Below are 13489 nucleotides of genomic sequence, written 5' to 3' on the forward strand. Positions count from 1 at the left end.
GCTGGGGAATCTGGGTGAAGGGATATTGCTGTTTGTGGCATGACTACTGTTCTGCGTGAAATTACTTCAAACTTTAAAAAAAAAAAAATCACAAAAATGCAGGCCAGGGTGGACACGTCATTCATGTCTATTCCAAACCTTGGGACACCTACTGTACACCCTGAAGCTCTCTACTGCCTTCCAACAGCCTGCAACCTGCACTCCTGTCTGCATTGCTGCTAGTGAGAATGAGCACTGGTTCTGCCAGCTAGCTGCACCTGATGCTTATTAAAGCAGAACTAAACAGGGAAGGTCGACATCCACCTGCTGGCTGGGGTCACAGCAGAGCAGAAAGCAGCCGCAAGTGGCAGGGCTGCTGGGTGGATGGTTCTGGAATCTTTCCTGAAGTTGGTCCCAAACTTTTTTCTTTAGCGCTTGAGTGATTCTGAGGTTCTATGGTCTATGAATGGATACCTAACTCAGGCTGCCAAGGACAAGGTATGGTTTAGTGTGCCACACACACCAGGTTGTTTAGTTCTCACAAAACTGACTTGAGGCATGAACTCAGGTCCATGCTAGGCCCCATGTTCCTCCTGAGGAACAGTGTTGAGAAGGGGTGAGAAGGGAGTGATCCTCAAAGGCTATGGCAACTGCACAGGAACCATCCACTGTACATGGGAAACCACTGCACAGCACAGACTAGACCCCTGATCAAAAGACAGACCTCGACTCCTACAAGAACACTGAGCCCCTGGGCAAGGCCTCACCCTGAGTCACCTACAACCACAGGATAGTCGTGCAAGGCCAGGTTACAAACTTCTGTAAAGGGCCAGAAAGTAAATACTCTGGCTTTCTGAGCAATGTGGTATCTACAACTATTCAACCCTGTCATGCAGAAGCTGCTGTAGATACGTGTAAGCAAACAGGTATAGCTGTACCCCAACAGAACTTCACTTACTAACAGGTGGTGGGCCAGATTCAGCCTGCAGATCCTGCAAAACTCCCATGTTGTAACCTGCTGGGTGGAGTCCCAAGGTCTCTCTTGTAACATCTATGTTGCACCTAAGCTTTCTCCTTTTCAGGGGACAGGGGACACTGAGGAGGGTGGGCTGGTAAGCTGGGCTCCAAGGCAGGGCACCTGGTAGTTGCTTCAAAGATGTCTGGTGATGAATGCATCTGGGAGAAGACTGATCCTGGAAGCTTCCTCACTAGAAGAGGAGGTGCAAAGAGAGCTGCCATTGTGGGTCCTGCACTAGAGGCACAGAAACCAGAGGCCAGGACCTGGGTCACAGCACAGTAGTGAGAAGGATGACAACCTGACCACAGGTATGCACAGGGAAGCAAGGCAGTGGGGGTCTGCGTACAAGCTGCAGAAAGGGAGGGATAGAAGAAAAAGGAATTGGCATATCACCTCTGGGGATGATAATAGAGTGTTCAGACCTAAAAAACCCCTCAACTTGATGTCATGTAAGAAAATTTACTCAATGAATCACTGACAGAGAACTCACTCCCAGGACTAATTAATGAAAGAATTACTGTGGTTATCTTCAACCAAAGATTACTTTTTGGTAACTTTTGATCATGACAATAAACTCCATTCATGAATATGCGGCCATAATGAGCTTTACTACCTAATCAATGTGACAGTCTGCTCACAATAAAAATATAACACAACAAAACACAGATGAGAGGTCACAGGAGCTGAGAGCAATGGCAGGGGAGGGAGCCTGTAAGGGGTGTGTCTAAGGGGGCAGTGAGTGAGCCTAGGCTCCAGGCCTGGGAAGGGAGAGGATGAGACAAAGGCTGAAGGGTCAGAAAGGAGCCGCAGTTCAGTTTCACTCCTGTTAGCCCACAAGTCACTCCCTGGTGTGAATCAACTGGTGTTTAATCAACTTTGACCGCTGGCTGAAGGCTTTCCCACAAGTAGTGCAGTTGTAGGGCTTCACCCCAGTGTGGATCCTCTGGTGTTGGATCAGGACTGAGCGCTGACTGAAGGCCTTCCCACACTCACTGCATTTGTACGGCCTCTCACCAGTGTGGATTATCTGATGCTGAATAAGGTGTGAGCTCTGGCTGAAGCCCTTACCACACTCAACACATGTATAGGGCTTCTCTCCAGTGTGGACTTTCTGGTGGTGAATGAGATTGGAGCTTCGGTTGAAGGCCTTACCACACTGATTACATTCATGGGGTTTCAGCCCATTATGAATCCTCTGGTGCTGGATAAGGGTTGAGCTCTGGCTAAAGGTCTTTCCACACTCAGTGCATTCATAGGGCTTCTCTCCAGTGTGGACTCGCTGGTGAAGGATGAGGTTGGAGCTGCGACCAAAGGTCTTCCCGCATTCTCGGCACTCATAGGGCTTGTCGCCAGTGTGCACGCCCTGATGCTGGATGAGGGCTGAGCTGTGGCTGAAGGCCTTCCCACACACGCCACACCCATAGGGCTTCTCTCCTGTGTGAATTATCTGGTGCTTCCTGAGCACTGAGCTGTAACTGAAAGCTTTTCCACACACGCTGCACACATGCGGTTTCTCTCCAGTGTGAACTCGCCGGTGCTGAATAAGGCTGGAACTCTGACTAAAGGCTTTACCACAGTCACTGCACATGTAAGGCTTCTCTCCAGTGTGAACCCTGTGATGCTTAATGAGGTTGGAAACGCGACTGAAGGGTTTGCCACAATCGTTACATTCATAGGGCTTCTCTCCAGTGTGGACCCTCTGGTGCTTCCTGAGGTGTGCGCTCTGGCTAAAGGCCTTCCCACACTCCTTACAATCGAAAGGCTTCTCACCCGTGTGAACCCTATGGTGTTTAATGAGGTTTGAGCTCCGCCTGAAGGCCTTCCCACATTCCTCACACACATACGGTTTCTCCCCGGAATGGATTCTTTGATGCTGGATGAGGTTGGAGCTGCGCCTGAAAGCCTTTCCACATTCATTGCATTCGAAGGGCTTCTCACTCATGTGAGACTTTTGGTGCTTTTTAAGGCTTGAGTTCTGACTGAAGGCTTTCCCACATTCATTACACACGTACGGCTTCTCACTGCTGGGGAGAACCTGGTACCCAGCAAGGTCTGTGTGCTCCTGGCAGGCCTTCACCCTCATGTGAGCTTGCAGGGGGTTTCTCACAACTGAGTTTTGGCTGAAGGGTGTTTTGCATTCCCTGCACATGCAGGACTTCTCTCCAGTGCTGGCTGTCTGATGCTGAATAAGGTAAAGGTTGCCACTGAAGGTTTTTCCACACCCGTTACATATAAGTGGGCTTTCAGCTGTGGGAAGCCCCTCATGGCCACTTTGGTCCACACTGTGTTGAAAGCTCTGGCCACATGTGTCACCTGAATATTGTTTTTCTTCCGTAGGGACTTCCTGATGTGTCACCTGGCATGGGCTCAGGCTGAAGCTTTGGTTAATACCACTGCCACCCAGACCTTTCTCCCCTGAAGGGCCCTTAAGGAGCACTGTTACTGACATCAAATCCCCATCCCGGTCGGGGGGTTGCCCCAAGCTCTCGCCTTCAGGGACACCCCAGTCTCCGGCTAATAAGTCATCACAGAGTTCTCCAAGCTTGGACAGCTGGGAAACGTCACCAGCACAGTTTTCTGACATTTTTGCCTGTGATTCCAAATCCTCCAAAATGTCTTCCTTGGGGTGAAACTCCTTGTCCTCAGTCTTGATATCACAATCTGAAACAACAAACACTAAGTTACAGAAGGAACTGCAGTGACAGGAACAAGAGACACAGATGGGCCTGCAGAGCTGCTGACCTCACTTCTGGAAGAGTCAGTGAGGAGAGCAGGGATCCCACTGCCAGCAACAACCCCCAGTATGGCAAAGGGCCCAGGGAGGGGTTTAAGAGCTCCTAGGTGACAAGTGGCAGGGGAGCCAAAGACAATCAAGAACCCACCCTTGGGGCTGTGGTTGTGGCTCAGTGGTAGAGTGCTTGCCTAGCATGTGTGAGGCACTGGGTTCAATCTTCAGCACCATATAAAAATAAATAAAATGAAGGTAAAGAAAAATACAATAACATCATTAAAACAACAACAACAACAACAACAACAAAAAACCCACCCTCCCTAGGGCCCACATCTCAGGAATGCACCAGTAGCCTGCACACTGCCTTGGGCCAAGCCTTGGGGTGCCTCTTGGCTCCCACTTCCTCTCACCACCACAGCAGGCAATCAACAAGATCAGTGGACTCTACTTGGGAATATGCTCCCAAGGCAGGTGCCCTCCCACCCATACAAGGAAAATCACATGCTTTCTTATATTGTGACACGCTTTACAGAAACCTCTCAGGCCTATCTTTTGTTCTCTCAGTGCATTCAGGCTTGGTCTCAGGATTCACCAGCATGGGCGAAGGAGCCTGCTTCAGATGAGGAGCACATTGCTCCTTTATGAAAAGCAAAGCCAGTTCCCAGTTGTGGTGCTCTCCCTGCCTGGAACACGTGGCCTTCCTGCTGGCCTCTGCTCAAATACTCCTTTCCCTAACCACTATATAGGTGCCAGACTCCTACTCTCCTGACCTGGACCACTCCCTGACACAGGACTGACAGCTGAGGTCACTGATGCTTGGTGCCCTTTCAGTGCTCTGTACTGCCTCCTTGGGTCGACAGTACCTCTCCCTACTCTATCTGTGACATGCACAGCTTGCTTCCAGCATGGACACATCTGTGCCCAGGAGCTGCCAGTGGCATCACTGCAGACTGACCTGGCCACATGCTCAGCCCTCACAGGCCCAGCCCTTGCCTGCTGCACTAATTGCTTTTATTTATTTATTTATTTATTTACTTTTTTTGCGGTGCTGGGGATTGAACCTAGGACCTTGTGCATGCAAGGCAAGCACTCTACCAACTGAGCTGTATCCCCAGCCCACTAACTGCTTTCAGATGTGTGCAACATGGCTTAGAGTCCCCCAGCCAAGGCCACACTCCTGGAGTCCCATATGACTGTCACCCATCACAGATCATGGGGTGCAGCATCAATCTCAGTGCAAGGTCAGCCCACCTGCTACACAGACCTCAAGAAACACCTCACACTCAGGTGGCTCCAATATGCCCACCTCCTGCCCCAGAGGCTTCTATTTCCATTTCATTTCATGATCTGTTAAGGTGGAACTCACAGCATGGAAGGTTAACTGTTCTACAGTAAGCAACCTGGTGGCATTTAGCACATTCACAGTGCTGTGTAACCAGCTCACGCATCATAAGAGCAGTGTTTTTTTTTAAATTATAGACAGACACCCTAATGGCTATTAAATGGCAACATGACTGTGGTTTTGATTTGCAGTTCTCTAACGACTAATGATGTTAAGCCTCTTTTCATTTGTTAGTCATTTTTTTAAAGTTAGTCCTTTGCCCACCTCCACCCCACAACCCCACTGCCCGCTCTGGTACTGGGGATAGATCTCAGGAGTGCTCTATTAATGAACTACATCCCTAACCATTTTTTAGAAATATTTACTTGTTGATGGACCTTTATTTATTCATTTATATGTGGTGCTGAGAATCAAACCCAGTGACTCCCACATTCTAGGCAAGTGCTCTACCACTGAATTACAACTCCAGCCCCCTAACCCATTTTTCAATGTATTTTGAGACAGGATCTCATAAGTTGCTGAGGCTGGTCTTGGACTTGCAATCCTTTTGCCTCAGCCTCCAAGTCTCTGGGATTACAGGTGTGCACCACTACACCAGGTCCTCTTGCCCAATTTTTAAACTGGGTCGTTTTGTTGTTGGGTTGTAAAAGTTCTTTATATATTCAGTACTAGACCTTTATCACTTAAACATGATTTACAAAGATTTGCCCCCATTATGTAGGATGTCTTTGCTCTTTCTTGATCATGTCCTTTGATGTTTAAGTCTTTAATTTTGATTAAGTCTAATTTATTTTTCTTTTGTTGCTTGTGCCTTTGATGTTTTAATGCACGGTTATGAGGATTTGCTCCTGTTTCCTCCCAAGACCTTGATGGTTTTTAAGCTCTTAAGGTCTTTGATTCATTTTCAGTTAATTTTTGTACATGGAATTTGTAGGAATTCAGCTTCACTTTGTTTGGTTTTTGTACTGGGGATTGAACCCAGAGGTGCTTTACCACTGAAGTTTCCCACTGTTTTAAATTTTGAGGCTCAAAATTTGGCTTGGACTGGGGTGTAGCTAAGTGGTAGAGCACTTGCCTAGCATGTGTGATGCACTAGGTTTGAGCCTCAGCACCACATATAAATAAATAAATAATAAATAAAAAAGGTCCACTGACAACTACAAAATTTAAAAAATAAACAAAACTTTGCCTCGAACATTGATCCTCAGCCTCCTGAGTTGCTGGGGTCACAGTGTGTGCTGCTGTGCCAGCTCCAACTCTGCTGGGTTGCATGGGGATGCCTATTTGTTGCAGTGCCGTGTGTTGAACGGCTGTCTTTCCTTACTGACTGAAAGGTCTTAGCATCGCTGCTGAAAACCATCTGGTCCTAGATGTCTGGGTTTATTTCTAGATCAATTCCATCTTCATGCCAGGACCAAACTGTTTTGACTACTGCAGCTTTGTAGTAAGCCTCAAACTGGGTCATGTAAATCCTCCAACTCTGTTCTCCAAGACTGTTTTGGCTATTCAGACTCCTTTGTAATTCCATTTGAATTTAAGGATGAACATTTTAGGTTCTGCAAAAATGGTCACTGAAATTTTGATAGAAATTGCACTCAATCTATATGCCATTTTGGGTAGTTTGGGCATCTTAACAATATTAAGGTCTTCAAATTTGTGAACACAAGATATCTTCATTTTTTTTTTTTTTTTTGGTTTAATTTCTTTCAGTAGTGTCTTGCAGTTTTTGGTAAGTTTTATATCTCCTTGGTTAAAATTATTCCTGGCATTTTCCCCTGCCACTGATGCTAAGTTAAATAGAAGTGTGTTCTTAATTTCCCTTCAAATTTGTTTGTTCATTGCTGGTGTGTACAATGATCCTGTGCCCTGCAATTTTGCTGAATTTACTAGCCCTAGTAGTTTTCCTGTGGATTCTTTGGGATTTGAATGTATGGAGTTGTCCTATGCAAATTGTTTCACACCTTTCTTTCTGATTTGGACATCTGTAATTTCATTTTCTTGTCTAACTGCTCAGGATCAAACTTCCAGTATAATGCTGAGCAGCATTGGTGATGTAGGCATCGCTCTTCTGTTCTTGATCTCAGGGCAAATGTTTTTGTCTTTCACTTCTAAGCATGATGTCAGCTGTGGTTCTCACCAAGAGCCTTTTACCAGCCTTTTTTTTTTTTAAATCATGAAAGATAGTTGGAATTTGCCAGTTTTTTTGTGCATGAGTTGAGGTGATCATGGTTTTCATACTTCATTCTGTTTGTTTGGTGAATCACATTGGTTGGTTCTCTTAGAGAGACACCCTTCTAACTCCTGATGGGATAGAACACTTTTAAGATGCTCCTGAGTTTAGTCTGATATTATGCTTTTGAGAGATTTGCATCTTTAGCCATAAGGGATACTGGTTTGTAATTTTCTTTTTATATGCTCTTTGTCTGGCTTGGGTATCAGGGTATTTCTGGCCTCACAGATTTAATGTTCCCTCCTCTTCAATATTCTGAAAGTTTGAGAAGGTTGGGTATTCATTAAAGCCTAGCTGAATTCACTAGTAAAGCTATTTTAATCCTGAACTTTTCTTTGCTGCGAGTTTTAATTGCTAATCCAATCTCTTTATTTGTTATTGGTATGTTTAGATACTCTGGAGTCAATTTTCGTAATTTGTGCTTCTATAAATTTGTCCCTTTTTTTTTTTTTACAGGCTGTGTAAACTGTTGGTACAAAACCATTCAGAATATTATATCTTCCTTCCTTTCCGTAAGGTTGGTAATATTATTTCTACTTTCATTTCCAATATCAGTCACATCTTCTTTTGTCCTTTGTAAATCTAAAGGTTTACCACTTGTGTTAATCTTTTCAAGAATTTTTGCCTGTGTTGATTCGATTGTTTTTCTACTCTTATTTATCTTTGCTCTAATCTTTATTATTGACTTCCTCTGTGAGCTTTGAGTTTGATTTGCTCTTCTTTTTGTAGTTCCTCAAGATGTAAAGTTATTAGATACCTAAATATCTTCCTTTTTAATGAAGATATTTATTTCTATAAACCTTCCTTTTGACATTGCTGCATTCTTATGTTTTGGTGGGTTGTGTTCTCAATCATTTAATCCATAGATATTGTCTAGTTTTCCTTGTGATTTCTTTGAGTAACTGTAGCTTTATTTCTACATCTTTGCAAGTTCTCCAGTTTTCTTGCTGTTATTGGTTAAAAATACTTTGTATGATTTAAATCTTGACTTGTTTTGTGACCTGACATATGTTCTATGTAGAGCTGAGAAGAATGTCTGCTCTTCTGAGTGTAGTGTTTTGTCCATCTCTTAGATTTTTTGGGTTTCTACAGCAAAATAACTTAGGGGCTGAAAGTACAGCTCAATGGAAGAGCACCTGCTCAGCATATGCAAGGTCCTGGGCTCAGTCCCCAGCATGCCCCCCAACCAAAACCAAAACAAGTCTAGACTGGGTAATTGATAAACAACAGAAATTTACTGCTCCTGACTTTGGAGGCTGGAAAGTCCAAGACTGAGGTGCCAGCAGATTAACTGTCTGGTGAGGGCTTTTTTTCCTCATAGATGGTACCTTTTATGTATTCTCATGTAGTAGAAAAGAAAGGGGCAACTAAGATGCCTCAACCCTCTTCTACAAGGGCACTGATCTCATCCACAAGGGCTCTACTCTTATGATCCTAATGATCTCCCCAAAGGCCCACATCTTAATATCAGTACATTAGAGATTCATAATAGATATGAATTTCAGAAGGGCACAAACATTCAAGTCCAGATGGTTTACAGTGTTGCTCAGGCCCTCTATTTCTTGAATGATATTCTGGAACATCACTGGAATTAGGGTATTGATGTCTCCAAATAATGTCTTTCCTTCTCTCTGGTGACAAATTTTGACTTAGTTTGTTTTGTCTGATATTAGTATAGTCATCCCAGTTCTCTCTGGGTTATGAATTACATGGAATATTTTTTTGCACATCTCACTTCAAGCTTATGTCTGAATCTAAAGTAAGCCTTCTGCAGGCAGCAAGTAGTTGGACCATGCTTTCCTATTTACTTTGTCAATGTCTGCTTTCTGACTGGAAAGTTTAATCCATTTACATTTAAAGTAGTTACTAAAAAGAAAAGGACTTCTGCCATTTTGCTACTTGTTGTTATTTTTGGTAACAGGGACTGAACCAGGTGTGCTTAACCACTGAGTCACATTCCTAGCCCTTTTTCTTTTGAGACAGGACTTTGTTAAGTTGCTGAAGCTGGCTTTGAATTTGCAACCCTCCTGCTTCAGCCTCCTGAGCCTCTGGGATTACAGGTGTGTGTCATTGTGCCTGGCTCTGCTATTTGTTTTTGGTACATCTTTTACATTTTTGCTCCTTAATTTCTTTATTGTTGCCTACTTTTGAGTTCAGTTGATTTTTTTGCAATGTCATTTTAATTTTCTCTTTAATTCCTTTTGTATACATTTGCTAGATATTTTCTTAGTGTTTACCATGAACATCCTAAAACAAATGATATCAACTTAGCCTCAATAACACACAAAAATCTGCTTCTAGCTAGGCATGGTGGTGTGTGCTGATAATCCCAGTGGCTGTGGAGGCTGAGGCAGGAGGATTGCAAGTTCAAAGCCAGCCTCAGCAACTTAGCAAGGTGCTAGGCAACTCAGTGAGGCTCTGTCTCTAAATTAAAAAATACGAAAAAGGGCTGGGGTTGTTGTTGGAAGCCACCCTTATTTAGCAGAATTAGATTAGGATGAGCCATGGGACACAGAGGCCTGGTTTCTAGGACCTAGCAGCAATGTCTGTGCCAGATTGCCAGCAAGCATGTGGCGCTGTGTGGGAGTGGTTCCCTGTCTCCTGGAATATTCCCCCTAAGAGAATGGCTCTCCTAACTCCACCCTATCCTGTCCATCACAGAAGCAGCTCCTCTCAGTCCTGGCCCCCTTTACCTGTGTATTATAAGTAAAATAATTGGGCAACTTCTTGTTGTTGTTAGAGGCCAGAACTGGTATGGCCAGACCTGTCACGCCTAGTCTCATTTAAAATGAGTACTGGCTCTTGTGTGTTTATTGAGTAGGTAAGTTTTTGGGTGATAGATTGAAAAACAGTCAACATCCTCCTCTGGCAGTTAACCCTTTTCTCATCCACGTGGGATGTGGCTGAGAGACCACCACAAGATGTGGCTCAGTGGTTGTGTCCCTGGGTTCAATTCCTAGTACAAGAAAAATATATATACTTTGTTCATTATGGGCTCAAAATATGTCCTAGACTTATTAGGCTGGGGGTGCAGATCAGTGGTAGAATGCATGCTTAGCATGTGTGAGGCCTTGAGTTCAATCTCCAGCTCCTAAAATGCAAAGCAAAACAAAACTCAGACTTGTTACTTTTTTGCATGTGCTCTTTAAATCATGTGGGAAATAAAAAGTGGATTCACAAACCAAAAATACAGTAATACTAGCCAGGCGCAGTGGCACACGCCTGTAATCCCAGTGGCTTGGGAGGCTGAGGCAAGAGAATCACAAGTTCAAAGCCAGCCTCAGCAACTTAGTGAGGCACTTAGCAACTCAGTGAGACCCTGTCTTTAAATAAAATATTAAAAAAGGGCTGGGGTTGTGGCTCAGTGGTTAAGCACCCCTGGGTTCAACCCCTGGTACAAAAAAAAAAAAAAAAAAAAAAAAAAAAAACCTACTAAAAATACAGTAATACTAATTATTTATTTATTTATTTGTGGTGCTGGGAATCAAACCCAAGGTCTTGTGCATGCAAGGCAGGCACTCTACCGACTGAGCTATCTCCCCAGCCCTAGTAATACTAATTTTTATACTTGCTTATATGTAATTACCTTTACTAGAGGTCTTTATTTCTTGTATGTCTTGGAGTCTCTGTCTACTGTCCTTTCATTTAGCCTTTAAGACCATAACAGATCTCCTTAGGCTGTTGTCTTTTTGAGAATGTCTTAATTTTTCTTTTGTTTTGAAAGATAATTTTTGCCACCATTCAGATTTCTGGGTTGCAGGTGTTTAGAGGGCAACAGCCTCTCACCATTCAGTGAAAAAGCATAAACTCTGTCCTTGCCAATGGTACTCTTTTCTGCCTTTCCTGGGAGGGATATTCTGTTCCATACTGGGTTTAGATGAAGGTCAAGGGAATGTTGGGAGGCAGTGGCACCTGCTGAGTGAGATGTGGTCAAGGGGACCTGAAAAGGATCTGAGAGGGGGCTTCTCTGAAGAAGGGTGGCAGGAGAAAGGTGTAAGGAGTAGGGGTGACAGGAGACATCACCCAGGATTGCTGGGTTGAGATCACGGAGGAACCCACAACAAGTGGTCTGAGTGAGAAGGCCAGAGAGCAAGCGTAGAGACAAAGCTTATGAGAAGACAAGGAGGCAGGAACAGAGCTCAGAAGGATATCACTGGGGACAGACTTTTGGCTGATGCAGTAAAGCACTAGCTGCATTTCTAACAGGAGACAAAACAAAATGTCTCAAAAGATCAACTTGGAAGGGTGTGCAGAAGTATGGTGTAAGATGAGATCTGAAGCAGGGAAAACACTAAGGTGCCCAGCCACTCAGCAGCACACACAGAGCAGGAGACTTGGGAGGGAGCTATAAGATTGTCAGCAATGGTGTCTGCCTGTCCCGAGAGCAGATGCCCAGTTTCCTGGGGAGGAATTTTCACTCTTTTCAACCAGGGGGGAATTTAAATCATCTCCAACATTTATTCAGTACATTTTAAATTATCTTAAATTCTCATTTTTTGAATAGAAGTTTTGAGTCACATAGCTTAAAACTTAAAAGGTTTAAAGAAAAAGTTATAAATGCCCAGTCACTTGGTTCCCCATTCCAGTTTGATGTGTCCTTACAGATTACTCTATGCTTACACAAGCAAATACACATAGGCATTTTTAAAAAAAATTATATGGTACCAAACTAGTTTGGCACTAGTTTTACACGTTGCTTTTCTCAGCTCATTCTCAATGGGATGTTTCCCAGACATGCGCTTAGTCTGTGGTAGGCAGAACACCCCTTTCCCCATGTCCACATCTTACTCCCAAGACCCTGTAGATATGTTACACTAAACAGCATAAGGGACTTGGCATCGGAACTAGGGTTACCAGCATGGATTACCCTGGTGGATCCAATCTAACCACAGGAGACGACCATGTACACGGGCTACCTCCAGGAGCTACGGGCCACTCTGCCTGTCAGGCAGCAAGGGAACGACGAACCTGTGTACAACAATCACCAAGCAACGGGCTCTGCCTGAATGAGCTTGGCAGCGGGTTCTCCTGGCTAAAGGCTGAACCTGGCACTTGAAGACCCAGCAGCGACGCTCTCGCAGCAGGAGCTGCAGGATGGGACCTGCGACTGCTCAGTCCCTGTTTCCACAAAAACGGTTCCAAATTCTCCCTCCCCAGAGCTCTCTCCCCCTGGAGGGGAAGCCCACTACTGCGGAACCACCAGGGAACGACGCCTGGCACTGAGCGGATCCCGCCCCGCCCAGGTCCTGCGCGCCTCTGACGTCACCGCGAGCCCCCAACCCCCGCCTCGTCAGACCTGAGTCCCGGACACTGTTCCTCGCTCCACCCGAGCTCTCGCGCGCCTGGCCACCCGAACACGCCTCAGCTCCAGGGCAGTCTCCGCAGGGCTTCCCGCGGTGCGCCCTACCTGAAGATGCCCCCCAGATCGCGCCGAGGCAACGGCCCCGGCCAGGCTGAGCAGACCCCTCTCCGCGCGGCCTCGCCCCGCCGGGGCTCCGGATCCCGCTGCCTGCCCCGCGCGAGCCCCCCGGGGCCCCATCGCTCGACACCAGGGACTCCGGAGCAGAACCTTCGCTCGGCAAACTCACCTCCCGCAGGGGTCGCGTCCGGCAGGGTAGCATCGCCGCGGCACCCAGCTTCTTGGCCCTGGCTCCGCTGACTGGAAGTCCCGCCCCCAGCTTCCGTTGGAAGCCCCGCCCCGTCGGCGTGACCGCTCTAGACTGCGGGAGGCTGAGGAGACTCGGTGATACAGCGCAGGGCCGGATTTTGCTAGGGCAGATCCCCGAGCTGCTGCAGGTCCTAGCGGTTAGGGTGGACCGAGCAGGGTGGCAACTGAATGCAAGAGGACGGTACCAGAAATGCAGAGAGAACTGAATATGCGCCGGAGAAGGAGATTGTAATACACAAGTCCTCAGAAATGGATCCGATTGGAGGGGGGCAAGAATGGAGGAAGGAAGGACTGTATAGAGGGAAAAGAGGGGTGGGAGGGGTGGGGGAAGGGGGGTGTATGAATCATACAACCTTACTCTATGTAAATTTATGATCACACAAATGGTATGCCTTTATGCCATGTACAAACAGAGAAGCAACATGTATCCCATTTGTTTACAATAAAAGAAAAAAAAGAGAGAAAAAAAAGAAATGGATCCGATTGTATCATGACGTAAGATGGCTGGGGGTGCAGCTCAG

At 45.7% G+C, this 13489-nt stretch overlaps 1 protein-coding gene across 1 annotated transcript; it reads right to left on the minus strand.

Moving 5' to 3' along the window:
* Positions 1 to 1499: 1499 nt before the first annotated feature.
* Positions 1500 to 12996, minus strand: ZNF16 (zinc finger protein 16). The gene is made up of 2 exons (XM_079141944.1): positions 12889 to 12996; positions 1500 to 3658 (listed from the first exon to the last, which is right to left on the minus strand). The coding sequence occupies exon 2, from the start codon at positions 3579 to 3581 to the stop codon at positions 1836 to 1838; it is 1746 nt and encodes a 581-aa protein (XP_078998070.1). The 5' UTR covers positions 3582 to 3658; positions 12889 to 12996; the 3' UTR covers positions 1500 to 1835.
* Positions 12997 to 13489: the final 493 nt, after the last annotated feature.

The sequence above is a fragment of the Sciurus vulgaris genome (assembly GCF_902686455.1).
Source record: "Sciurus vulgaris genome assembly, chromosome: 1".
Lineage (NCBI taxonomy): Eukaryota > Metazoa > Chordata > Mammalia > Rodentia > Sciuridae > Sciurus > Sciurus vulgaris.